General features: G+C 56.6%; 9 protein-coding genes across 9 annotated transcripts; 4 read left to right on the top strand and 5 right to left on the bottom strand.

The window, feature by feature from the left end:
- Positions 1-613: 613 nt before the first annotated feature.
- On the bottom strand, positions 614-2,794 carry LTHEOB_6921 (HSP70 chaperone protein; the record flags this gene model as incomplete). The annotated part of the gene is made up of 4 exons (XM_035516230.1): positions 614-802; positions 865-1,744; positions 1,796-2,444; positions 2,497-2,794. 4 exons carry the CDS (start codon positions 2,792-2,794, stop codon positions 614-616), a joined length of 2,016 nt encoding a protein of 671 aa, XP_035371888.1.
- A 2,211-nt stretch (positions 2,795-5,005) lies between these two features.
- Positions 5,006-5,638, top strand: LTHEOB_6920 (2-oxoglutarate synthase; the record flags this gene model as incomplete). Its single annotated transcript, XM_035516229.1, has 1 exon — positions 5,006-5,638. The coding sequence occupies one exon, from the start codon at positions 5,006-5,008 to the stop codon at positions 5,636-5,638; it is 633 nt and encodes a 210-aa protein (XP_035371887.1).
- Positions 5,639-6,348: 710 nt separating this feature from the next.
- On the top strand, positions 6,349-6,648 carry LTHEOB_6919 (uncharacterized protein; the record flags this gene model as incomplete). Its single annotated transcript, XM_035516227.1, has 1 exon — positions 6,349-6,648. One exon carries the CDS (start codon positions 6,349-6,351, stop codon positions 6,646-6,648), a length of 300 nt encoding a protein of 99 aa, XP_035371886.1.
- An 870-nt stretch (positions 6,649-7,518) lies between these two features.
- Positions 7,519-8,446, top strand: LTHEOB_6918 (uncharacterized protein; the record flags this gene model as incomplete). Its single annotated transcript, XM_035516226.1, has 3 exons — positions 7,519-7,642; positions 7,766-8,106; positions 8,192-8,446. 3 exons carry the CDS (start codon positions 7,519-7,521, stop codon positions 8,444-8,446), a joined length of 720 nt encoding a protein of 239 aa, XP_035371885.1.
- Positions 8,447-9,021: 575 nt separating this feature from the next.
- LTHEOB_6917 (RNA polymerase ii mediator complex protein) lies at positions 9,022-10,002 on the bottom strand (the record flags this gene model as incomplete). The annotated part of the gene is made up of 2 exons (XM_035516225.1): positions 9,022-9,600; positions 9,742-10,002. 2 exons carry the CDS (start codon positions 10,000-10,002, stop codon positions 9,022-9,024), a joined length of 840 nt encoding a protein of 279 aa, XP_035371884.1.
- A 972-nt stretch (positions 10,003-10,974) lies between these two features.
- LTHEOB_6916 (Solute carrier family 35 member E3) lies at positions 10,975-12,082 on the bottom strand (the record flags this gene model as incomplete). Its single annotated transcript, XM_035516224.1, has 3 exons — positions 10,975-11,121; positions 11,175-11,281; positions 11,338-12,082. 3 exons carry the CDS (start codon positions 12,080-12,082, stop codon positions 10,975-10,977), a joined length of 999 nt encoding a protein of 332 aa, XP_035371883.1.
- A 1,627-nt stretch (positions 12,083-13,709) lies between these two features.
- LTHEOB_6915 (Pap2 domain-containing protein) lies at positions 13,710-14,920 on the top strand (the record flags this gene model as incomplete). Its single annotated transcript, XM_035516223.1, has 4 exons — positions 13,710-13,787; positions 13,849-13,905; positions 14,032-14,325; positions 14,393-14,920. The coding sequence occupies 4 exons, from the start codon at positions 13,710-13,712 to the stop codon at positions 14,918-14,920; spliced, it is 957 nt and encodes a 318-aa protein (XP_035371882.1).
- Positions 14,921-15,391: 471 nt separating this feature from the next.
- On the bottom strand, positions 15,392-17,588 carry LTHEOB_6914 (C6 transcription factor; the record flags this gene model as incomplete). The annotated part of the gene is made up of 2 exons (XM_035516222.1): positions 15,392-17,470; positions 17,586-17,588. The coding sequence occupies 2 exons, from the start codon at positions 17,586-17,588 to the stop codon at positions 15,392-15,394; spliced, it is 2,082 nt and encodes a 693-aa protein (XP_035371881.1).
- Positions 17,589-20,439: 2,851 nt separating this feature from the next.
- On the bottom strand, positions 20,440-26,236 carry LTHEOB_6913 (Rna recognition domain-containing protein; the record flags this gene model as incomplete). Its single annotated transcript, XM_035516221.1, has 6 exons — positions 20,440-23,108; positions 23,704-23,922; positions 23,986-25,463; positions 25,515-25,889; positions 25,942-26,054; positions 26,117-26,236. The coding sequence occupies 6 exons, from the start codon at positions 26,234-26,236 to the stop codon at positions 20,440-20,442; spliced, it is 4,974 nt and encodes a 1,657-aa protein (XP_035371880.1).
- Positions 26,237-26,496: the final 260 nt, after the last annotated feature.

The following is a 26,496-nucleotide window of genomic DNA, read 5'->3' as shown; positions in this document are numbered from 1 at the left end:
CCGGCCGCCAAGGAGCCTCAACCGCGAACCATTTCGACCCGGCCAAGTACATCCGCGCGGCCGCCCAGCGCATCTCCAAAAGCGGTCGGTCGCGTTGGACCGCTTTCCCTTTGCGACACCCCGTCGTCGCGAAATTTGCTGGCTCCACCGTATCGTGTCCCGAGCTTGCCGAAGACGGCTTGTTTCTTGATTGATTATGGAGTCGGCTAAAATGACAATCGACGCCGTCTATCGCCTTCCTGATTGCGCATGACACGCCGCCGTTGGGAACGACCCGTGACCTCATTAAGATGAGCGCATCATCAAAAAAACATTTGAGGCGTCCGAGAGCCAATAATCTGCTCATCCACCCACCCGGGTCCCCTCACGGCCACATCGTACCGCCACACCCACCTTCGTACTCGTAGCACACAGCCCACGGATGCACCAAACACCGCACTGGCGGCTAATCACACTAGACTGGTGTTTCAGGCAATGCAAAACTCTCGTCCATTCATATCCCCCATAGAACTCCCTATCCTACTGATCCGTGACAGTCCTGAAGGCGCGAGGAAACAAAAAATTGCTGTCTAGAATTTTATACAAAGCTTTTCTCTCTCCGTCCCACAGCCCCTTACAACTCATCGTGGCCGCTGGGCTCATCATCGTCATCAGGCGAACCGCCAGCACCGCTGTAGAGCTTGCTGGTGATGGGGTAGGCCACGTTGGACAGCTTCTCGCGCTGCTCCTCGAAGTCCTCAGCGGTGGCCTCAGCCGCGTTCTCGTCGAGCCAGTCCTGAGCCTCCTTGACAGCCTCCATGATCTGCAGCATGTTACGTCAGCCAATGTTCGAGCTCCAGTTTCATTATGCGTTTGGGAACTTACCGTCTCCTTGTCGTCGTCGTCAATCTTGCCACCAAGACCCTCGTCGTCGTTGACCTGGTTCTTGAGGCTGAAGGCGTAGTTCTCAAGGCTGTTCCTAGCCTCGATCCTCTCGCGAGTCGCCTTGTCCTCCTCGGCATACTTCTCAGCCTCGGCGACCATGCGCTCGATCTCGTCGGCGCTCAGGCGGCCCTTGTCGTTGGTGATGGTAATCGACTCGGACTTGCCAGTACCCTTGTCACCGGCGGAAACCTTCAGAATTCCGTTGGCGTCGAGCTCGAACGAGACCTCAATCTGAGGAACACCACGAGGAGCCGGAGGAATGCCAGTGAGCTCGAACTTGCCGAGGAGGTTGTTGTCCTTGGTCATCGAACGCTCACCCTCGTAGACCTGGATCAGGACGACGGGCTGGTTATCAGCAGCAGTCGAGAAGATCTGGCTCTTGCGGGTAGGGATGGTGGTGCCACGCTTGATCAGGTGGGTCATGACACCGCCGGTGGTCTCGATACCGAGAGTAAGAGGGTTGACATCCATGAGGACGACGCTGGAAGCCTCCTCCTCGCCGGCGAGAATACCACCCTGGACGGCAGCACCGAAGGCAACAGCCTCATCGGGGTTGACGTCCTTCCTGGCCTTCTTGCCAAAGAACTCCTCGAGCATCGACTGCACCTTCGGAATGCGAGTTGAGCCTCCTACAAGCACAATGTCATCGATGTCGGACTTCTTGAGCTTGGCGTCCTTCAGGACCTGCTCAACGGGCTTGAGGGTCTTCTTGAAAAGATCGTTGTTGAGCTCCTCGAACTTGGCGCGGGTCAGGGTCTCGGAGAAGTCGTTGCCGTCGTGGAAGGACTCGATCTCGATCTTGGTGGACATCTGGGAGGACCTGGGGAGCGTTAGTGGAAATTCCCTCTCAAGGCTGTCCGGTGGCACTTACAGAGTACGCTTGGCCTTCTCGACCTCGCGCTTGAGCTTACCCATGGTCTTCTGGTTCTTCCTGATGTCGACGCCGTTCTTCTTGTTGTACTGCTTGACGAAGTAGTCGATGACACGGTTGTCAAAGTCCTCACCACCAAGGTGGGTGTCACCAGCGGTAGCCTGGACCTCGAAAACACCCTCGTCGACAGTCAGGATGGAAACATCGAAAGTACCACCACCGAGATCGTAGACGATGATCTGGCGCTCCGTCTTGTCGTCCTTCTTGTCCAGGCCGTAGGCCAGAGCGGCCGCGGTGGGCTCGTTGACGACACGGAGAACGTTGAGACCGGCAATGGTGCCGGCGTCCTTGGTGGCGGCACGCTGGGCGTCGTTGAAGTAGGCGGGAACCGTAACAACGGCGTTGGTAACGGTCTCGCCGAGGTAGTTCTCGGCAACCTCCTTCATCTTGCTCAGGACCATGGCGCTGATCTCCTCGGGGGTGAAGGTCTTCTCCTCGCCCTTAACATCGACCTTGACGCGGGGCTGGCCGTTCTTGTTGATGACGCCGAAGGGGAAGTGCTTGATGTCGTTCTGCACATCCTTCTCGCTGTACTTGCGGCCGATAAGACGCTTGATGTCGAAAATGGTGCGTTCGGGGTTCGAGGCGTCTGCGGGAGGTGTGAGCTTTGGCATTGAAGCTGGGATCCGGACGTGACTTACATTGGTTCTTCGCGGCGTCGCCGATGAGACGCTCCTCGTCGGTGAAAGCCACCCAGGAAGGAGTGATACGGTTACCCTGATCGTTGACAATGATGTCTACCTTGCCGCCCTTCATCACACCAACACACGAGTATGTGGTTCCCAGATCGATACCAATGACGGGGCCCTTCACGGCGTTGTCGTCAGACTGGGCCTGGGCCTTGCCGAGCAGCACCATGGGTGCGCAGATGACAAGGAGGAGGTAGAGGACCGTGGTCCATTGGAAGCGCGAGGACGCGCCTCCCGACCGCCGAGCCATGTCGAACGGCGGTTGTGAACGGTGACGGTGGGGGAGAATAGATGGATTCAAGAGCAGAGCTCGGTCGCCGCAGTTAGTAGACAAAGGGTATCACAGAAAGCACACTTGCAAGCGCAAGGGCGGATCGGAGAAAAGAAGGGAGGGAGAGTGAAGTGGGAAAGGTAGCGACGGCCCGGGGTGGTCTTTATGTAGGCGCTATGTAAAGTCACCACCGTTGCCTTTTCGACTGGAGCTCAAGCACCGGAGAATCAGCGTCGCCGCCTCTGATCCAGCCGAAAGCGGGCTAGCGCCAGGGTTCGGCGGTGCATCAGTGGCCGCAATAGCGCTTTCTGCAACCTGTCCTTTCCGCCGCGTGAAGCTTCCAGAATCCGCCCCAGCGCACAGCGGCTGATGCGCCCACGCCCACCCCCACCGCTCATGCTTATTTCTCGTTCGGGTGCTAATTTGGGCCTGCGGAGCCTCCTTGGTGCTCGCTTTCGTGCCTCCGAAGTATACACGTGGAGTCTTGGCGCCACCCGATGCCTCTCTGCGGCCACCGTGGCATCAAGCTCAAAGCTATGGCTAATTTATCCGCCATCGCCACTTTCGTTGTGGAGTCGCAAAACAGTCATCGCAATCCTGATGCACATTATTGCCATGGAAGTTGCCACTGCAACGTGGTCAACCGCCACCCTTCATTCCGGAAGCAGCATCTTCGCGAAGGTGCTATCAACTCCTCAACGTCATATCGAGTCTTTGAAGTAAAAGTTTTCTCTCATCACATTGCGCGGAACATGTGAGCATAGTGGAGTACCCATAGTCCGCTGCACTAACGAATTTACATTGCCTTCCCCGCCACCTGCCTTTCTCGGTAATTACTACTGTTAAGCATGACCACGGACGTGTGTACTCGAAGCCGTGTGATCCGGGAAATCTGTCTTGTTTCAGATCACGGACGCCATCATTCGGCAAAGCCACCGACTTACAAAGGAAAACCATCATTAATGACTCTACAATGCGCAACGTGTTTCGTTGGTGCCTTCGGTAAGCTACGACTGTTTCCGACTGATAGACGAGACTCCGTCTAAGCTCTGGATTGTCTTATTGTCTGCGACCACACGTGAGCTTCACTTTGTTGGTTTGGACAGCATGATTACTTAGCAAAGAGGTTTTAGGGCTCCAAAAGGGTTTCAAGTAGGTAAATATGCCTTTCTGCATTGGAATGTTCCATCTGGACCCAAAGTCATCCTTCCCTCTCGGTCACGGCTGACGATGCCTTTGACATCGATGCCGCAGTGCCACGGGCGCCTACTGCGAGAAGGAGTGTCCGAATTGGGGAATGTCTCGGCATCTTTCTCTGTGCAAAAGGAAGTTTGATGTAGTGTGTGTTATTCGGGATCTTTCGCAACTTGGCAGACTATATCAAGGCCACTAACCAGCATGACATATACAGCGATGCATACCAACAAAGCCGAGTACATCCGCGCCCTGCCGCATTGCCCTTCGAACTTTTTCCGTCTCGCAGCTGTCACATGTCATCAGTTCGTGTGCCAAGAAAGGAGGGGATGACTGGAGTAGTATCGAGGTGTCGAAACCCCTCAGCAAGAGCGTTGGAAACAGCTGCTTTCTTGCTGGTTTACCAAAGCCAACGGCTGGCAATCGAGCGCCGTTGCCCAGAACGTACGTCTGGGTGGTGGTTTGCGGACAATGGTCGCCGTTGGCGTAGTCGCTTCGATTCGACCAAAACGGCCGCTGGATGCTCGTGATTATGGAGCTATTCCCGACCGCTTCTACCATGACGCCTCACATGGACATTCTGCCTCGCACTGCGACCTACTCGAGTCGGAGACCAGACCAGACCCCGCATGCTGGGGTCTGAGTTCATCAGAGAGAATCACACAATTTCCCTTTGTATATCGAGTGTCGTCGAGATGGAAAGTTGTCCTGGCACTTGGAGTTGCACCAAATTTTGGTCGCCGACATCATCGATCGGCATGCGGCTGATATCACATGCGAGCTCGTTACCCGGTTATGATTGGTATGTCGCTGCAACCACTCCAACTTCATCCCTTGAGTAGTGCTCGACTGGGTGCTAACGTCGTTGAAAGACTTCTAAGAGATGAGACGAATGTAAAGAAAATGTATAAATATCGAGACGCAGTCCAAGCCTACAGCTCTCGCATCATCCACATACGAAGACAAGACTCGGCTCCGCCACCATCACCAACAAAAATGCCCCACACGCTCCCTACACTCACTTTCGTCATCTACAGCCTCTTTACGCGCCACGTCGCGTCGCTTCCCTCAAGCCACCTCCACAACCACAATGTCCTTGGCGACGTCGACGCGGCCTTGGCCACGGGCCACGGGGCCGCGCTCGCCGACATCAGCCCCAACGCCATCATAATCCCGGACCTGGACGAATACGTAGACGCCAATGACGAGACCGACACGCTCGCGGCACGGCTGTCCGAAGTGCTCGACATCGACGACTCGACGGCAGCGGCGCTCGACGCGGCCTTTGCCAACGCCGGGCTCGAGGTGTCGCTGCTCATGATGCCGCCGGATGTCGGCGCCGTCAGCACGGGGCCGGTTTACGGCGACGACGTCAGCGTATCGGTGGCGACCGACGGGGCGAAGATCAAGAAAAGGGGAGCAGCAGGCGCGCTTGCCCGTGCTCGCGACCGTCGCCGCAAGAAAAACGGCGGTAGCGGCCACGCCGCCGCCAACGATGCAGTCCCAGATAATTCTGATTGGGAGAGTGCATCATGGGGTCCCTCGCGCAATAACGACAACGATGGCGGCTTTATAGCCCCGCACCGCATCTTTTCCATTATCCTAGATCCGGTGGGAGCATTGGCATGACCAGGTGAGCAAGCCATTCGCTTATGTTTCCTCTATGCGAGCTAAGAGAAGAGTTATTATTGTATATTTTTTTTATTTAGTTCCAAGCTAATGTGACCCATTCTAAATACAGAAAGCGGGAGAGAAAGCGATAGTATAGGAGAGTAATAAGAATTCATATTCTAGGTATAGCCTATCTTACTTTTGAACTAGTATTTGAATAAATAAAGCCATAATTCGGTAGTCAACACTTGCAAAGGAAAACTATTACCTACTAATAAGTCTTGCGCACTATTAAACACGACATACCGCACCTACCACTCTACAATATGTAACGTGTTTCGTCGGCATCTTCGGCAAGCTATAATTGTTTTTATCTGTAGATAGTACGATTACTTAGTAAAAGGAAATACACTTCCACTTTCCCCTCTAAGATTAGTCACGGCGTTGGCGTCAAGTCAGACTTTCTTTGTCTTTTAGTATGTCTGACTCAACGAGCTGAACCCATGTGCCTTTGTTCTACAGAGCTTGACAATCTGGCTTGTTGCACCAACAACACCCATGTTTTTCAACTACACCTTCTACCAATAATACTTAAGTACAACAGAAGTTGGTCCCCTTTTCTTGCCCTGCAGAACACGAGAGCGCTCGACATCAGAGAACATTTTATTTTGACTACGCAAACGACATCCATACCTGCGCAAATCTCCCGTCTATCTCACTCAGCAGCCATGCAGTCCGAGAACATCCAGCTGTCGCTTTCAAAGCGCGAGAGGGCTCTCCGAGTTCAGAAGCTGCCACTTCTCCGCATTCCTCCGTGCTCGAACTTGCCTACGGCAATTGCTAGCGCACCTCTGCCAAGCAAGACCAGCAGTGGTGGGGAGTCTCTGACGGTTCATGCCACGGCCTTCCCACTCTCTCACAACCCGGATAAGGGCTACGAGACCACGGGTTGGACCTTCGAGAAGGCATGGATCGACAGGCAGATCCCCGCATCTGATTCTCAGATCTCTCCATGCACCGTCTCTTAGATAAAGCGCTGATGAGCGGCCAGCAGGCAACCTCCCATGGGGAGTCGAAGCTAACGTCCGGAAGAGGATGTTATGCTTTATTTGGAGTTCTGGTTGATTTACTACTTTGCAGTTGTTAGTTTTAGCACCGCATTTTTACGAGAGTATAATCTCATAGAAATAAATAAATAAAAAGGACCAACTGGCCTGGTATCCTAATTAGAACAAATCTTTCGTCATTCTGTCAGTTACGAATTATGATACTGCGCCTCGCGTTATCGCCCACAGTGGAGGCCGAGCCATTAGAACTAATTTCTATATACATATAAGCTCATAAGATAGTGAATTGAAGCTACCATTCAAACGTAGATGTATACTTAATAATTCCATATCTATGTCCGGATGGTACCTTTAAATAACTATGCCCCTCATCTGTATCCCGCTCCGCTGCAAGCAGCCACGCCAAGCTCTGCACCCCTCCACCGCCAAGCGAGCTTGACCGTTCACAGGGTGAGCAAGTTTGCGCAATATTACAATCACCGCCACATCTTCCTCAATTCTCCTTCTCACTGGCTTTGGTGGGCCGTATGAGGAAGCCACTGCTCTGTTGTGGCACCTCTGGCGCTGTGAGCTTCCAGACCGCGATAAGCAGGTGCTGTATATAACCGCATCGCGTTCTCCCCATTCACCCGCCGCGCTCTTGCCTTACAGAAGTTTGAGGGCACCTAGATGAGACCCTGAGTTTTATCTTGCACGTGTCGTCCTGGCCTCTTCTGCCAAAAACTACATAAGCTTGGGATATAAACCTACCTCTCCACACCAAGACCCTGTCGTCAACCTACCTTCACCTCTCCCGTCCTCTTTCAATTGGTCCACCAACCTGTTTTCAAAATGTTCCGAAAGCTCACCGCCCTCCTCTCATCCCTCTCCCTCGCCGCTGCGCACTTCTCAATCGAGTATCCCTACTGGCGCGGCAGCTCCTTCGAAGGCGACGCCTCGCAGTGGATTTCACCCTGTACGTCACACACCAAAAGCAAAACCAAAAAAAAAAAAAAGCCGCCCTCCGCCCAGCATTCTCCCTCCCTCTCCCGCACTCGTCACACCCTCGCACGAAAACTGACCCCACACCAAACCGCAGGCGCCAACGTCAACTCGACGCCCGAGTCCGAAGCCAACCGCACGCAGTGGCCCGTGACGGGCGGCTCGCTGCGCCTGCACGTCACGCACCCGTGGGCGCTGACGTACGTCAACCTCGGGCTGGCCGAAGGCAACAACACGATCGCCAGCTTCAACGCCTCGCTGCTCGCCACGTACAACCAGACGGGCAACGGCACCTTCTGCCTGCCGCAGCTGGGCGGCACGGCGCTGGAGGAGCTCGCGCGCGAAGCCGGGATCGAAGGAGGCGTGACGGGGCTGGACGGCCGCAATGCGAGCTTGCAGGTCGTGCAGATTGGACATGGCGGGAGTGCGTTGTACAATGTGAGTAGTTGAACCCCCCTTCCCGTTTTCTTTTCTTTTCGTTTTTGAAGCTGGCATTCGCTGACCACCACCGCCCGCGCGTCAGTGCGCCGACATCACTTTCTCCTCCAACGCCTCCACGCTGGCCGCGGACCAGTGCAGTAACTCGACCGGCGTCGGCGGCATCGAGGTCACGAACGTCGGCTCCGAGGCTGCTGCGGGTGGCAGCGCTTCTTCGTCTGCGTCGTCCGCTGATGCGAGCGCGACGGCGACGGGAGCTGCGAGTGGTGGCAAGGACGACCACATGGCTGGCAAGTTGTTTCTTGCAGGCCTAGTAGGTCTTCTTTTGTTGGGGTTGTAGGCCCGGAAGACCCCCCACCACCGGCGGAAAGGCTGGAATGGTTAAGGTAGTAAAGCATAGGAGGGGACGAAAGAAAAGTCATGGCTCTAGTTGGCTATAGAAGGGTATTGTAGCTGAAGGCTAGTGCGGAGAATAGCAGCATACTCGAATCTAGGATAACTATGCCTCGGCCTTTTCTTTTCCCAAATAAAAAAGTAAAATAACATATGGGTAGCTGAAGCCATCGTCCGAACGTTTGCTTCAGCTACCCATGACATGAGCGAAAAGTAAATTCACACGAGCCTCCGGCTGCAAAACCTCTCTGTACTTTACAGTATGCCTTCTACTGTGGAGGTGATATTGGTAACCTGCGTGGCCAATGTAAAAGTATAAAGACATTTATTCTTGGGGTATATTCCGTTTAAATCTCCCATAACGCCAGAAAATGCTCTCGAAAGATCAGACCAGAGTAGATCCAGCAATTCTGCCGCCTAGCTGTCGCGGCATCTTTCTTTCTTCTCCCCCTCTTTTTCTTTGCATAGTTCTCCTCATAGCAGAAATCGGGCATTAAATCATCGATGCATCCGTCCGCCATTTCAATCCGCCATCAACTCATCATCCAACGCCTTCATAACAGCCCTCTGCTCTCTCTTCCTCCTCTCCTCCTCCGCCTCGACCCCTCCCACCGCCGCACCCTTCTCCCTCGCCTCCGCCGCCGCATCCCCCACCCCATCCACGCCCTGATTCGCCAACCCGGCCAACACGCCCTCAATCTTCTCCCGCATCCTCCTCACGCCCTCGACCTCCTCCCTCCTCTTCGCCAGCTGCTCCTCCAGCATCGTAATAAGGCTGGCGCGCGCCTGGTGCGGGCGGTACTCGTTGATGAGGTGGTGGGCGTTGAACAGCAGCGTCTGCATGTGCTCGTACTTTTCCTGCCAGCGGGCCGGGTCGACCGACAGCACGCCCAGCATCTCGAGGTAGTTGAGCATCAGGCTCTGCGTCATCTTCTTGATGTAGGACGCGCGGTCGAGCGTCCACTGCGAGTGGATGACCTGCTGCTGTTGGCGGTTGCTACCACCATCGCCTGCTCGCTGCTCCGGGGAGGGTGAGGATGGCGGCGAGGGGTAGAGCTGCTCGACGCCCATGCTGCGGAGAGACGTGAGGGCTGTGTTGATCTGTTGGGATTGCCCGTCGTGTCAGTTACGTCACCAACTTTTTTTTTTTTGAAAGACTATGGTTTCCTCGTGGGAGCTGCCAAAATCTCCACCCTCCCAAATGAACCCAGAAAAAAAGCGGATGTGAAGACATGCACATACATCATACGCATCCCCGAAACTCCTGTACTTCCCATTCGCCGGAGGCTCTGGCGGCTGCAGGTACCGCAGCTCGGGCGGGACGTCGGGTATCCTAGGCGGCAGCGCATCGCTGGCGCTAGCGTCCTCGGCTGGGTGATCCGCAGCATACTGTTGCTGTAGCTCCCTGAAGCGCGTGCGATTGTCGGGCGTGAAGTGCTTCCAGAAGGGCGGCGGGGCGGGGAAGGTCGCGCTCAACACGTTATCCGGGTTGTCGTCGGCCATTGCTGCTGGAGGAAGTTGACGCTGCTGCCGCCGCCGTCAATGCGTGTGTGTGTGTGACAAGCGCCGCCCGGAGATGAGGTGTTGGAGGAACGAGGCCGTGCGGCGGCTCGAAAGAGGGTGGGTTGCAAGGTGGTGGGACGATTTGTGAGCTCAGCGGCGTTTCGGAAGCCACATGAAGTGGTGTTTGGATCGACAAGGACCCAAGCTGGGGGAAGCCAGCTAACAGCCGGGGAGCTTGGACCACCAACTCGAACTCTTTTTCGCGAGAGCGCCGTAGGGCCGAACTTCAGCCAGGTTCGCCTTGCCGCCGACTCAATTTCCGGCTATTCCCGGGAGGCGCAATTTTGCGTATTGGGCGCACGCTTGGATGTTAATATTGCACTGGGCAACGGACCTCGGGCTGAAGTGTGGCAGTGGCGGCTGTGCTGTTAGTTTTCGATGTATCGAGGACGCAAGCGACCTCAGGAGTGGCTCAGATCAGAACGAGAAGCACTGCAAAAAGGAGAGTTGTTTACGAATACAAACAATCCAACCCGTAGGTTTGCGGATTTATTAGTTGTCTATTAAATATGTACAGTATGTATGAGTACAAGGGCACATTCCAGTGCCCTCCTCCGTATAGTTCCATGATGTCACTTTCTGTGACCGCTGATCATGCCCACTGTCATCGCCGTTCATAGCCGATGCTTATATCCTTCTGCGCCTAAAAATGCATTTCCCGAAGATGAGCAAAATGTTAGCTTCCTTGACGGCTCTGGAAAGCCGCCGTAGCTGCGCCCGAAATTCTGTCCAAAATTCCTAGTCGTATACAAAAATGTGGGGCCGGGCGTGAGTCCCGGAAGACGCCTCTTGGTCTCGTGTCGAACGGATCCGGGTCGTCTTGGCCACGGATTTTCTTCCGTGCAAGGGTGGCCGTAAATGGTTTACTGTCTTGGAGTCGCAAGTCCGTGACAGCTTCGTATGCGTATTGCCTTATTTCCTCTTCAAGTGCGAGTAGAGCCAGCCTCCACCGATGGCGAGAGAGACGCCGAAGGCCTCTTGCGAGGTCGGAGCTCTGCCTTCGAGATACCAGCCGCCGGAAAGGATAAGAATGGTCTTGAGGTTTCCAACCACATTGAACTATAGCATACGGTCAGAAAAGCGCCATCGCGCAATTGGAAAGAAGAACTCACAGTCAGTGCAGAAGTGCGGCTAATGATGAGGAATTGCGACAGATTTAGAACACTCGCAGTGATGCCAGATGCGAGCAAGGACCAATAGACGTCCGAGGGTATAGCGTCTGGAACAAGCTCGTTAGCGTCGAGTTGGGCTCAAATTGATCGGGTTAAAGCATACTGAAATCAGGAACCTTGTCCATAATAGGAACGCAGAATATCAAAAGAAAGGCAGAAATGGGCGCTTGGTTCAGGAGCAGCTGTTGAGCAGAAACGTCCAAGTCCTCGAGCTTCTTTCCAATCCAAATCTGATAAAATGCCGTGACCGTCACGGCCAGTCCGGAAACGATGGCGCCAAAGGGGTTGCTTTGAGCGGAATTGGAGTTGGTCAGGCTGACGCCCGCGCAGATGCAGCCGATCGCCAGGGCCTTGTAGATGGAGATCGAGGTGCGGAACATGATGAAACAGATGAAAACGACAACGGGCGTGGTCATGACCTTGGCGAGCTGGTAGAATCCAATCGAGTTGTACGTCAAAGACAGGTTCCCCAGGATCACATAGGAGGTGAACAAGACGCAGATTGGCAGGGTGTCGCGAAGCGGTAACCGGACAGGCTTGAAGGCGCGGAACGGCGCACGAGTGGCAACCCAGAGAACGATACCGGTGCAACCAAAGTGCCAGATGGTGAAGATGACTTGGGCATCATGCATCTGCGGGTCGGAAAAGATTCGCTTGCTCAGGAACACCATAGCGACGGTGGCACAGGTGTTAAGGAGGATGCACAATCCCGTAGCGAACTGGTCCTTGGTGGTAGGGGGCGAGACGACGCGATCGGGCCTCCATTGCGGCAGGCTCTTCTCTTCTTCGATGGGGGTCACCGCAGGGCTGGCATCATCCCTCAAGGGGACCTTTTCTTCGTCTTTCATGGTTGTCAGAGGGAGATTGATGGGCAGTGGAGCATGGGGAAGACAAACCCATTTCAGGCTTGGCGATGCGGAAAATTTCAGCCAATGGGGGAAGAGTAGGGCGAGACATTCGCCCAAGCTTTTGTGCGGGTAATTGGGAGGGAAACGGGAGGGCTCGGCGGGGTGGCGCCGGAGGTGTGCGAGCTTCTGTTCAAGGTGTTTAAAGGCAGGTTGTCATGGCGAGCGTGGCTGAACGCATGAGTCTGCAAGTGCAGCGAGGCGCGGCGTCTTAAAAGAGCCGCGGGCGGATTTGCGATGGAGTGGCTGCGCGCTTGGCCCCCTTATAGTTCGGGGCTTGGCTCTGATGGGCTTCAGCGACGGCGGTTCTCTGAAGCTCATCATGCACGGCCTGGCGACTGGGGCCGCACGAGCGCTCTGCCGTTGCCGTTACCGCGGCCGACGTCCGTGAAAAGCGGGCTCGAGTCGCGAATTTTCGCTGCAGCTGCTCGCAGGACAGCGCGACCGAAACTCGAAACACTGGCGGTGAGTGTGGCAGCGCTGGGGCGGAGCCTGTTGGGGGCGGGCGAGCTGCGACGCTCACAGGCTCCGCAGGCCCCGGCGCCCAAGCCTGCCGGGAAACCTCAAGCGCTGACAGACAACCGTGACGGGCAACGGCACGACCCATCGGAACATTGTTGATGCGAGGCAGAGTGCAGGGAAAAGGAGGCCAGCTGCCGGATCAGCCCAATAGTCTCCACCGCGCGCCAGAGTGTTGTCCGTCTGCCGTCGCCCACGCGCCGTATTCGCGCGCCGCGGTGCCTGGCGATGGCCCGCTCCGGACATACGGCGGGGTCACGAGGCGCCATTAGCGAGCAGCCACCGCCGACCTAAGCTCTCGGATCGCAAAGCCTTCCCTCTCTGTCATGCGGGGGAGCGGTGATCCGCTTTCATGACGTCCTGTGCTTACAGGAACGAGCTCTGCCTCCTCCTTCGCATAGGGACAACACGCTCGGCGCCGAGTTATTGGTTCGAAGCGAGCGAGGAGATACGGTTGTTCTCCACGGCGTGTGCATCCGGGCCTACCTATACGGGGCACAATGCAGTGGCAGAAAAATGGTCCCGTCCCACTTTCGCTGTTTGATTTCCCTGCGGCACCGCCTGCGTGTTTGGCGTGGGAAGCCGCCTCGGCTTTCCCGTGCCGGGAGGGGATGGCGTTGATTGACAAGATCTGCCGTGCACTGGTTAACCGCACAAGGGATGATAGACCCTGGAGATGTTAGACAGGGTGCCTGCCCAATAGCGCCTAGTCGGGCCGCTGGCGATGGAAATAACTGCGTTGAATTGTGATGCTGAGGGAGCCTGAGATGACGATGCGAGCTCCGAGCCCGAAAATGTCAGAGGCCCTGAAAATGCTCATGCCTGGTTCTGGAAAATTTCATCACACCGTCGCCTGCAGATTGTGATGTTCGAGGCTGACCGGCATCCCTACGCTCATCCGCATAGGGCTGAGTTATGTCAGCCGCGTATTATCGATAACGCTTCCGGCCACGAGGCGAAACCATCAGGGTGACACCTACTTGACACGCGCTCGCTCACACCTCCCCACCAGCATTTCTCATGCACAACGCGGGACCTTCCTGAACCAAACATGCCGGGCGGTATTGCCCAACAATCCCGCCGCGCAGCCGGTAACGGCGCCGGCTCCGCAGTCTCGAGATTCTGGCAGGTATGTCCAAAGGCGCATCGCGACATGGCCGCGCATTGAGTGCTGACCCCTCGGCGCGCAGAGATCTTACGCCTCGGAGTATCTGGGCCTTGCAATCCTCATCGCCCTATACATGCTCGTGAGTGTGCCCCGAACCAGTTCCGCTCCGCACATAGGGGAAGAGGGGAAGAGGGGAAACACCGGTTGTAGCAGTGCGGAGATGATGGCTGCGCATTCGCAAGGCGCTATCTGACGCCCAGTCCAGATTCAGTTCTTCGTCGAGCCTTTCCACCGCATGTTCTCGCTCGACAATCTTGCCATCCAATTTCCCCACGCCGAAATCGAACGTGTCTCTGTCTCCTGGCTCTTCGTCTATGCTGGGGGCGTCCCCCTCGCTATCCTTATTATCTGGGCCCTCCTATTTAGGCCCGGCGCACACAAGGCACATGTTACAATCCTCGGTTTTTTCATCTCCCTTATCTTGACCTCCTTTATCACCGATGTGGTCAAGAACGCCGTGGGCCGGCCTCGCCCTGATCTGATCGCGCGCTGCAAACCTGTAAGTCTTGCTCAAGTCTTCCCATGCTGTATCTGGACAAGAAGCTAACACCAAGCCGCTACCTCAGGAGAAAGGAACCCCCGCACACCAACTCGTCACCTTCGAAATCTGCACCGAAACCGACCATCACACTCTGCACGACGGATGGAGGTCCTTCCCCTCGGGCCATTCTAGTTTCGCCTTCTCTGGCCTCGGTTACCTCGCGCTGTTCTTTGCTGGCCAGTGCCATGTCTTCCGGCCGCGTACGGATCTCAGTCGTGTGCTGTTTGCGCTCGCCCCGCTGCTCGCCGCCGTCATGATCGCCATTTCTCGCTGCGAGGACTACAGGCACGATGTGTACGATGTGACAATCGGTAGCGCGCTGGGAATGAGCATTGCCTGGTTTACGTACAGACGATACTACCCGGCCCTTCGGCACAAGAGGTGTGACACGCCGTACCCAAGCAAGGCAGAGCTGGCGGATATCAGGGGTTTCTCCAAGGCCAAAAATGATGAGGAAGCGCGCATTCAGAGTGCCGCCGAGTTCGAGTTGGAGGATATCAGTAGCGATGACGGTGGTGAGCGGTTGCCGTTGCACAACAGCCGGGCGCCGTAAGTCAAAAGCGATTTGTGCGTTTTTCATGGGGAGTTATATACCCACAACGTTCCATGGGGGGCGTCTAAAGTCTAGCCGAATTTGGTCCGTTCAAGGTTTGACAGCTGGATCTCTTGGTCAGAGGTGAATATGCAGAAAAAGCTAGCCATCATGCATACTTTCCGAACTGAGCATGTTCATTCTGAATACGCTGGGGAGCTTTTGTGACGTTGGTAGCTGAAGCTACCATCCGGGCGTAAATGTAGAATTAAAAATATACATCTTCGTCCGGACGATAGTTTCAGCTACATACGTAACGAGCTGATAGAAGTTTGTTACGGTGGCTTAGATCTTTTGGGGTTTCTGTCTTACTTAACAAGGTCCCCATGTGCACATGCGGGCTACTTTTGGGCTGTCTCAACATTTACCCGCGTACGATTTTAAGCGCACGTTAAGCTTACTGTTAAAGATACGATACGTGGCTTGAGGAAATCAAATAACCACGCAATCCACCGCCCTTACTCTTCCTCTCTCACCCTCGGTCCCAACCTGCTCCAACGGCCACCTCAACCACCTCCGCCAGTCCCTCTTCACTTCATCCTCCACCTCACTCCCCCCACCACCATCCGGCCTTCCTCCTCCACCCTCCAACGCCGCCTCTTGCTCCGAAACCGCCGCCTCCACCCTCCCAACCAACTTTTTGCCCCATCCACCAATCCACCAGGACCTCTGTTGCTGTTGTCCACCCTGCCGCCCCAACCCCCCGCTCGGGTTTTCTCCATCACCACCACCACCACCATCCACCCAGTGCACCATGACGCCCCAAAACGCCAACACGACCAAAAACGCCGGCGCCCGCTGCGTCGCCCTCTCCAGGAACCGCTCGTCCACGCCAGCGCCATTACACGCCCACCCCAGTATCGCACGCATCCCCACCGTCATGTCATCCTCACTATCAACAACAACACCACCACCACCACCTCCTCCATCCAGCCTTCCATCAAACGCCGCGTACGCCTCCACCAGCGCATCGATGGCCGCGCACAGCGACGCCAGGTCCGCCTTGTCCGCCGCGGCCTCCGCCACTGCTGCTATGTCTTCGTCTGGAGAAAGAGCGGCGCCGATGTGCTGGTAGCGCTGCTCGTACAGCGCGACGAACCAGCGCCGCAGCGCGCTCAGCTCTTCGGTGCCCGCGGCCACCGCGGGGTCCGTCTCCCGGACTGATCTCCTTGGCCTGCTGCTTGCTCTGCTGCCGTCGCCGTTACCGTTACCGCTGTTGCCGTTGCCGTAGTCGTCACCGGGGCTGTGGCCGTTGCTCCAGCCGTAGCAGGGGTCGTATCGGAGGGCGAAGGTACCACCGCCGGTGGTCGTCGTCTGCGGAGGCGGCGATGGTGAGGGCGATTGCGGTGGCGGTGGTGGTTGTGGTGGGCGTGGGTGTGACCGGGCGATCCGGAGGGGCATGCCGACGGCGTTGCTCATGAGGAGGGTGGTTCTGTTGCGGCTGCTGTCGGGGTTGAAGATGTTGTTGTCTCGACCACTACTACCGTCTCCTCCTCCTCCTCCTGCTTCCGCCGCCGCTACCACACTATCTACTGCGTGCTTGATGTCCCGAGACAGCCGGAGCCAGGGCGCGATGGTGCCGGGACCACCGTTGTTGTTGTCGCCGATGGTGAGGAGGAGGAGGTCGTTCGGATCGTCGGCATTGGAAGCGGCGGTGCTGTCTTCATCGTTGTTAAACGGCCGTTGGGAGGCGAAGGCGATGAGGGTCGTGAGTGCGGCGCAGACGTAGAGGGGCGGGAAGATGTGGGGGTTTAAAGAGAGGGAGGTGCTCGTGCCGTCGGCGGTGATGGCGGTGGTGCAGTTGGGGAGCACGGCGTGGGCGGTGCGGAGGGCGAGGTCTCGTTGGGAGAGGGCCCGGTTGATGTGGTCGGCGGCTTTGAGGCGGCGCTCCTCGGGGTGGTTGTTGTTGTTGTGGGAGGAGGAGGTGACGGAGGAGGAGGAGAATGAAGAGGAGGCGGAGGGGAAGAGGGAGGGATGTATTGCGGATGGTGGGGACGTAGCGGTGGTGTTGTTGTCCGCGGATGAGGAGGAGGAGGAGCGGAGCGTGTGCGCGACGTGTATGCCCGAGAGGGAGAGCAGGGCGCGCATGACGAAAGGGTAGGAGAAGGCGATGTGCGGGACTTCGATTCGCCACCAGGTCTGCAGCTCGGGAGCTGTGCTGAGGGTGTAGGCGGTCGTGACGGTGAAGTGGTGGAGGAGCTCGAGGTCGGTCATGTTGAGCTCGAGTTGGGGCTCGATGGGATTGTTGGTGGCGATGTTGAGCGACGAGGCGCTCGCGAGGTCGAAGTCGCTGGGCAGGAGCCGTCGCCAGTGCCATGCTTCATCATCATGGCTTATCGGTGGTGTTCCGGTAGGTGTCTCTGGGTTCAACAGTGCCGAGTTGATGCCCGAGGTCGTTGCAGTGGTGTTGCTCGAGGATACTGAGCTCGCAGGTACCGATTCCCTAGTCGAGAAGTCACAAACAACGGCATGCTTGGTGCATTGCCCGCATTGTGGTTTCTCTTCATCACACTAAGCCTTGTCAGAAGATATGATTCCACGCGAATCTGAGTTAAGATGAGGAACGTTAAGCAATACCTCAGAGCGGCAGGTGAAGTTGCAACAAAGACGAGGGTTCGAAGATCACCATCGGTTGGGTTTCGCGATTGGGAAATGGGGAACGCCTTGCACCAACCTACCTTGATCTTTCGCGATTTACAGTTCTTGCAACCAAATCTCGATTTCCGATGAGGCCGTCGAGCGCGGTACGCGTCGTCGGTAATGTCTGCCATTGTAGTCCTCAGCCCAATGCTCGAGCAGCAGTGAAGGAGTTAAAAGTCGGTGTGGTGGGACTACGAGGAAAAAAGCGCATGGCTGCCATGAGGTACGAAAAGGACGTAACGGCGCCTCAGACCGCATTCTGGAGTGATCCACATGCCGTGGCCTTAACCTTCGCGGACCCCCTGCGGGATGCGCTCCTCTATCCGAATACGAGCGGGTCGTGCTCCGAGGGGTCTTAGACCAACGACGTCGCCAGCTAATAAAAAATTAGCCGGATGATCCATGTTCAGACGTAGGAAACGGCCGTGTTTAGTGAACATTTCGATGGCAGGCCGACGCACGCAGGACTAGCATAGCTCGGCCATGGGTCATGTTTGGTATAGGCTTACACATTGGCGGCGTTTCGCACAAACTACTACGCTCAATATCGAAATAGCGTAATGCGGCGCTAAAGTGTGTTATTGGGTTGACGAGCATTTGTGGGTTGAGAAACTGGAAGCATGTCCACTTGTAGGGTCAGCGATGATCAGTGTAGTGATTACGGCGACATGCCGGCATCTTGCAAGCTCCGAATATGGTTTAGTCAACCCTATATTCCGCAAGTAATGTTGCTTAAATCCACGGTGCGTGATTGCGGCACTGATTCATATTTGTATTTGTCAAGGTACTAGCAGTATTGCGAACGACATGTCCCTTGTCAGGGCGTATACAGGCCACAGATAGCCGCAAGTCACTGATGATAACCGACCTTGGCCGCCAATACTTCAGTCATCAAAGCGATAAGTCGCAAAAGCAGCTCGGCTTACTTCATGCATGCAACCTTGCATAACACGGGAGCAGCATATGTTCAACCGTAATACGGGTGTCCGCTTTTCTTTAGCAAGATATATTCAACATTCGGCGAAACAAACCGTGTTCCCCACCGGTACTTTGTCGAAAAGTCACTTGATGTACTTCAGTCCGTCGCATGAATTCCCCCCACCCCCTAGCTAAGACTGTGCTTAGCCACGAGCACTAATGCCCACCGTTCGCTTGACCTAGCAAATCGCGTACGCTCTGGCGCTGCAGATCACAGATTCCCAACGGTTGAAGGCATCGACCCCATGACCATCTCGGCATTATTTCATACTCCCGCAAACCCCGACCTCCTGTCTCCATTCACCCAGATTCAGCCGCTACGACGCTGGAGACAGTTAGTCAGTGAATGAAAACCATATAGCAAGGCGCCCGAGGCGCCTCCTTTTTTTCGCCACCCGCTTTGTCTGCGACAAAAGTGTACCACAGAAGCTGTATCCGGCAATAACCTACAAAGAACAAGCCTCGATCCCAATCAGCGCCACCCGGCATGTCAACCCGCGACGACGTTCGAAGTTCCAAGTCATCGCATCGATCCGTCGATCCCAAGCGTAGCACTACTCCCTGATGCCAAAAGGTCGAACGTCTGAAGATGCCGAACCTACCGTCCTCTCGGCCGGCGTACCCGAAAAGGCCGACACAAAGGGAGATGGTGGTCTCGTGGTGCGGGCGCTACATCTGGGCCCACGTGCAACACAAGAAATAGAGAGTATCACGGGAGATAAGGGAGGAAAAGTAAAATAGAGTGCCGCCCTACCCGTCGCAAATTAACGAAAAATAAGCAGCGGCTATTGTGTACGTACATGCATACCGAATCCCATCCCGTCGGGACCGAGAGGGGGACAAATGGCGCGGCCAGCCCAGAAAACAGAAAAAAAAAAGAGCAGAAAAGTCCAGGCCCTCAGCCACAACGAACCACAGGGTCTCCCGACTGACCTGTTCCCCGCAATTAAACAAGCCACAAAGAGGGGCGCCTGAGAGAGGCCGCAAATTAGGACCCGCGAACAGGTGAGCCAGGACAGGCCATGGGATTCGTGACGTTCGGGATGACATGTGGGGATCTCCTTCAGACGTTCGAAGATGCGGCTGGTCGGTATGCGCCTCTTTTTTCCTCTGCAGCCCCACACACACCCTGTCTGCTTCGGGAATGTTCGACTTGGTGATGTAATCTTTTGGAGCAGAGGGGGGAAAAACACATGGGGAAAAGTGAGACATGGCGCTTTGAAATGGCCATTGCTGGTGATGATCTCACGATGCAGCCATGCGCGATGGAATGGTAGATGAGGGCGCCGCCTATCGCAACGCTCACCATTCCTTCGCGTCCTGCAGTCGTTCGAGAAGCAGAGTTTCGTCCAACGTCGCAATGAGAAGAACAGCCTGGATGCTCACAGAACTAGGTCCAGGCCGCATCCAAGTGGGGATGGCGTTGCCACTTGTGGGAAGAGGGGCGTGCAGGCAACGATATGGCCAGAATCTAGAACCGACTTCATACGTCCGATGTTGGAAGACATTCCTCTCGGCAAAGCAATAAATGCCTGCAACGGGCACTCCCGCTGTATTGACATGGTTAATTAGTGATAGTAGTACAGTAATAATGGGCGCCCATCCTCCTTCCGCCTTCGGAAGATGTGCAGCTAATGCTGGAAGTCGTCGTCGGAATCGCGTCGCAAATATATACAACCCGACGACTCCGACCGACGTAACTTTCCAAACATCAACCCCCTCGCCCAACGCTCCAATCTCTAACCGTAAACCCCCCCTGTCGTGCCCCGTGCAAATAATACATCTAATAGTACAAATAAACAATGGAGCCTCATCTCCATGATGCTCGCCTCTCGATGCCCTTTTCCTTTTTCTTTTTTTTTTTAGTGACTCGCCGCACCAACAACCTTCCTGTTCCGCTTGATGGCAGCATTCAGCTTCTTCGTGTACTCGTTCGCACGCTGCTTCTCGAGGTTCAACTCCTTCTCGATCTCGTGCACCGCCAATACCGGGCCCCCGCTCTTCGCCGCCGCCGCAGCCGTAGCGGCGGCCACGCCCTTCGGACCACCGGGCCCACCGGTAATACTTCCACCGGAGAACAGCAACCCGTTCTTCCCGAGGTCGATGCCGAGCACAGGTGCCGCGGCATCTGACAACGTAATGCCATTCATTTGAATGTAGTGGCTCTCGAACGGCGCGGCGAGCAAGCTGTTGCCAGCCGGGGTATTGTTCGCACTAGGTCCACCGCCGCTGACGATACTCGTCGTAGCCGTCGAGCTGGTCGACGCGCTGAGGTTGTTGCTGGTGGTGCTGGGGCGGTCGGCGTTCTCGACGGCCGTGGGCGGAATGAGCGCGTCGTCGGGCAGCGTGGGGCTGGCCGGCATGATGAACTCGTCGTTGTAGTTGGCGGCCTCATCGAACAGCTTCGCCGCCGCAGCCGCAGCCGCCGCAGCGCCGCCAGCAGCACCACCACCACCGCTGGTATTGACGCCTGCGGCCGCAGCCGCCTGCTGAGCCGCCTTCTGCAGCGCGGCCTGCGTCTGGCGAAGAGTATTGCTCTTATCCACCACACACCTCACATTCAGATTCCGTACGATGCGCTCCAGATCAAAGTACGGCTCCTTGGTCGGATTCCACCTCTGGCCTGCTGCAGCGCCAGCCGCCCCCGACCCCTTCCTCCTCAACGACGCCTCGAGCTCGAGGTAGCGGTCCTCCTCCTCGCGCGACAGGCCGCGCAGGATGGTGCCCTCGGGCGTGACGAGCACACGCGACGAGATGCGGCCGTCCTCGCCGCCCAGGCGGTGCGGGCCCTCGCGGCGCTCGAGCACCGCGCGGATGGCCTCGTCCGACAGCACGTACTGGCGGTCGCGGTTGGGCACGTCGGCCAGCGTCATGGCGCGCTCGTTGGGCCCCGCGTGCGGGAACGACTTGAACATGTTTTCGAGCTTCTCGTGCGTGATGGCGCCCGAGGCCTGCAGCTTGGCGATGATGGCGGCTGGCGTGATGGCTGGAGGTGACGGCTTGGTGTGGGTGTGGGTGGTGGTAGGGGCCGGCTGCTGCTCGGCGGCGGCGGCAGCCGGCGGAGCTGGGGGAGCTGGGGCAGCAGCAGCAGCAGCAGGAGTCGCGACGATCTCCGCAGCAGTAGCAGTGGGCTTCTTTTTCTTCTCCTCCTTTTCGGCGGCGGGTGCGGCGGGAGCCTCGGGTTGGGGCTCCGGGATGGGTGCCTTCTCAGCCGGTCCTGGCGTGTTCGTTCGGCTCCCAGCAGGCGTCGAAACCGCCGTCTTAGCCGCCTTGGCCGGCTTCGCCTTCTTCTCTTTCTTCTTGCGCGTCTGGATGCCCTCGATGACTGGCTCTTCGCTCGGAGTGCGCGACTCCTTGAGGCCCAGTTCGACTTCCGTCATCTGGCGAGCGCGCTCTTGCCTCTCCTTCTTGGCCTGGCTCTTGGTCTTGATTCGCTGTGGTGCTGAGCCAACCCTGCTGCTGGGAGGGGGAGAGTTGGTGCGTGACATGGATGCAGAAGTCATCGAGGCATTGTCGGACACGAACTCGCTCAACGGAGTTCCTGGCTGGTTGAGCGATGCGACGCTAGGCTGCCTCGACCGAATGCTAACCACGCTGGGAGGAATCGCGGCAGTCGCTGGGGCAGAGGATGCACTGACTGCGGGCGGCGTCTCCGTCTTAGGTGTGTTCGTGATACGCATGATCTGGGGTCCTGTTCGCTTCAAAGGAGATCCCGTAGGAGCACCGGTTGGCGTTCCTGGACGCGAGCTCGACTCTGCAGTAATTGACATGGCACGAGGGTTCTTTGCAGCGTCGCTAGCCGAAACAACACTTTCCGATCCCAGCGGCTCCTTCTTAGGAATTTGCAGCGGTCCGGGATGCTGTCGCTTGGTACTCGACATTGTCGACTTTGCTTCTGGCTTAACTTGCTCTGCCCTCAGGGGCGAAGGCGGCACGCTGCTAGCTTTTGGCTCCGACGCAACAACCTGAGCAATAGTTCTGGCAGGAGACGGCTGGACCTCTTCCACTGGCCTCGACGGTGTAACGGGCAAGTGTTCCAAATCAAAAGGTTTTGATTTGGTCTTGGCCTTGTCGTTAACCTTGGGCGTCTCGACCTTCGTTGCTGGAACCGCTTTGGCCGTGATCGGAGTGGCAACCGCCGAGTTTACTTTACCTGGGACAGACTTGGTAATGGTTGGCGTCTTGGAGGCTTCAGTGCTGACTTCGGTTGCCTTACTGCGTTCAGACTCCTTCGTGCTCTTTCTCGCTGGCGTGCCGGACCGAGATGTCGGCAAAGGAAGATCGGGGACTGCCGGCGTGATTGCGTGCGGTGTCGCTGCATGTGGAGTTGGGATGCCTGGAGGAGGACGTATGGATGCACTGGATGGAGTTCCCGTCCTGCTGACGGGAGCAGAAAGGCCCGGGGGCACTGTTGGCGTCGAACGGCGAGGCTGCTCTAGGAGATATGAAAGGTCGGCCATGTGCATTGGCTGCATGTCCGCCTCACCGACGAGAGCATCGACGCTCCTTGAAAGAGGATCTTGTTCACCTACTGCTATTGTAATCAGCACTGCTTGGCCCAGTGGTTAATGCTGCGAGTAATCGACGAGGCAGGTGGGTGCGGCAGCCAAAATGCTCGAATACTGGACGCATGAAACGCAAATGCAACAACACAGGACGCAAAGCTTTCTCAACGTCTTCGTCACAGCCGAGGAGTACAATCAAGAAGAAAAGCCATCAGAAGTCTGATTATTCTGTGAGTGAATTGCCCTCTCCGAGATGGCTGGAAGGGAATTTACGTACATACGATGGCCATGACGAAGACGAAGAGAAGGACATGCTGTCGGACCTAAGAAGGCAGCGACGCATCGCCCGTAAGCTCAATGAGGCAGAATGAAAATCGGATGCCATAAAGCCCAACCATAAAAAGCCTGCCGACCGCTCATTGCCAGCTTGGACATGAGATCCCGATTCCGCCGCAAAACTCCAGAGGCCACCCGTAATAGGGTACGAGCCAATGCATCGCTTGCCCACACCAGAAAAACGCCATTGTAGCCTGCAACAAAAGCAAAATGACAACAAAGGGGAATGCCGCCGGGAAAACTACCATCTACTGAAACCACCGTTGTACACGGATGAGAACCCACCTTGACCCTGCCCAGCGTACAGTCCCTGACCGACCATGGCTCCGCCCTGGTGCAACCTCGCCTGCAAAATACTCGGGTCCGCAACATCAACTACACCACCTCCGGAGGAGGAAGTGTTAGCATGTCTGTGCTTCTTCCCCTTCTTCTTCTGCTTCTGGGAACCAGACTCCTGGTATGCGCCAGGCTGAGGTCCATAGGGGAAGTTCAGAAGGCCAGGGGCTGGGCTAGGCGTAGACGTCGCGGTGGGATTCTGGTGCAAGAAAGAAGGGAACATTAACTCACGCTTGCCAGTATCATGCAGCTGGCTGCCGCCAGCGTTGCCACCCCGACCCCGAAGGAGCTCTCTCATCGCATCTTCCTGAGCATTTCTGCCCATGGCGTTGGCACCGTAGCCCACTCCACTGGTGGCGAAACCATGGCCCTGACCGAACATGCCGCCACCGCTGATGGGAGGAGTGCCAGTCGTCTTCAGGCCGGGAGGTGGGCCCTGGACGCTGCTGCTGTAGAATTGCTGGCCAAGAGGCTGGTGCTGAGAGAGCTGGCTGAAATGGCTGTTGGGAGGCATCATCGACGATTGCTGATTCATGAGCTTGGCGTTGGCAACGGGCTTAACATTTGCCGAAGCCGTGTTGCCGTCGTTGGCGAAAGTGAAGCGCGACGTGTGTCGAGCATGGCCTGCAGCGTTGCCCTGCATGCCCGGTTGCACCTGAGCCTGAGCGTTCTGGAAGAGGTTGCTGTTGGCTTGGGTGTTGGCCGACTTGAACTGCTGCAACAGGAGTTGCTGTTGCTGCTGGGTCGTGAGGCCGCGGTTCAGGCCCAGGTTCGCCATCTGTTCGGAAAGGCCGAAGTTTTGATCCAGACCAAGACTTGAGCCACCAATGGATTGTTGTCCAGGAGCTTGAATCGCATGCTGTGGTGTGTGAACGACATCTGACCGCTCCTCCGGTTCGCCACCAAGTTGCATGCTACCTCCGCCGGTGGCCTCCTCCTGTTCTTGTTGCGCCAAGGCAGCTTCCCGGAGTGCTTGCGTCTCTGCCTCCAACCTCTGCCTTTCCTCCGCCTCCTTCTCTTTCAGGGCCTTTCTCCGCTCACCACCATTCATGTCAAACAGAGGAGGAAAACTAGAGATGATCTGCAGCTCTTCGTCTTTCAATGCTGTTGCCGAGAACACGAATTCCAATCCAGTGCCAGAGAGGTTCTTCAGGATTTCATCAAGATAAGACTTGGGACGCTTCGGCTCCGCGGGCGGCTCTTCGGGCGTTTCCTTTGGCGATTCCGGGGGCGGGGGCGTGGACTCCTTGGCCTTACCAGCCTTCTTTGGCTTAGGTTCTTCCGGCTTAGCAGCGGGGGCGAGAGCCGGGCTGGCAACCTTCGGGCTTGCTGCGGCTGTACTTGTCGGTTGGGGGGTATGGCGAGCAGCTGGCGGAGGCTTGTTGGCCCAACTTGCGTGCGAGGGTAATGCAGGACCGTCCTGGGAACCGTTCGATCCATCGTGGCTTTCCTGCCTCTTCATGGGTTGAGACGCAGCGGCCACGGATTGCGGCGCATGTTGTGGCGGAGGTTGAGGGTGGGGTTGCACGGAAGATGACGGGCGGGCCTGGTTGGGATTCTGGGTCGATATTACGTTCATCGACGAGAGGTCCTGTCGCGTGAAGCTATCGCTTTCCTCGCCCGGCTCATGGAGGAACATGCAATTGCGATTATTGCATTGCTCGTTGCGAAGGTAGGCGGAGCAGTACTTGGTGGTTCCGTATTGGGCCCTACGAAACACGTTAGTAGCGACAAGCAAAGCGCGTCAAACCTAGACCTACCTCAAGACTCTGTCGCCATTGACCGAGCCATCTACAGCCGCGATACAAGTGGCGGCGTCCTCCTTCTTAGCAAATGTGACGTAGACCCCGACAGACTGTTGTGGGTGCGACGTGTCCTTCGCCTTGCTCACAACAATTTTGATGATCTTGCCATATTGTCCAAAATACTGGTCTCCGCGAAGTGTCTCAAGGAGTTTATCCTCTCTGGTCGTGGGGTTGAGACCGGTAACGTAGACGAGGTTTTTCTGGACAACGCGCAGGCCGGCGAGATGTTTACGGCTTAACGAATCGGCTTCGCGCTTCTGCGCCTCTTTTTGGCGAGCAGCGGCCTTCTTCTTGGCTTGTTGAGCGAGGTCGGCTTTGTAGTTGGCCATCCTGCGCGGCATCAGTGTCTGTGTGGAAAGGGCGGAGGTGCGGGTAGACGGACTCTTCCGGACTGATGACCTTCCACTCTATGCTCTTCTCGTCGTACGGCCGGCGGCATGCGGGACAGAGGCCGTTCATGGTGGTCTTGATATTGTTGTAGCAGAACTGGCATATCTGTTGCGGGCGTGTCAGTACAGGCGGCCCAAACGCCGGCCGTGGAATGCGCAAAGGCGTACCTGGTAGCCGCATGGGCAAGGCTTGAAGTTCTTGTCGGAGAGATCGAACTCCTCAACGCAGAGGGGGCAGAGCTCCTCTTCCTCATCGTCGATGAACTGGTCTACCTGTGTGCGGGACATGGTGTGTGCGGTGATGAAGGGCGGTGGTGGCGCACGCGGAGCGTGTTGTGCAGACGCGCAGATTGACAGGCGGTAAGCCGCAGCGGGGGAACGCAGAGGAGCAGAGGCAACAAACAGACGAACGCCGGCCGTGAGCGGGAGTCAACAAGGTCGTAATGCGTAGGCGAGGATGGGCGGAAGGAGGTGGTCGTAGAGGCGGCCGGGTTCAGAGGCCCGGCAAAGCTGTATGCAGTGAACACGTCTTGGCACGCTAACCCTGT

The sequence above is a fragment of the Lasiodiplodia theobromae genome (assembly GCF_012971845.1).
Source record: "Lasiodiplodia theobromae strain AM2As chromosome Unknown scaffold_20, whole genome shotgun sequence".
NCBI classification, from domain to species: domain Eukaryota; kingdom Fungi; phylum Ascomycota; class Dothideomycetes; order Botryosphaeriales; family Botryosphaeriaceae; genus Lasiodiplodia; species Lasiodiplodia theobromae.
This window is presented reverse-complemented; position numbering and strand designations above follow the sequence as displayed.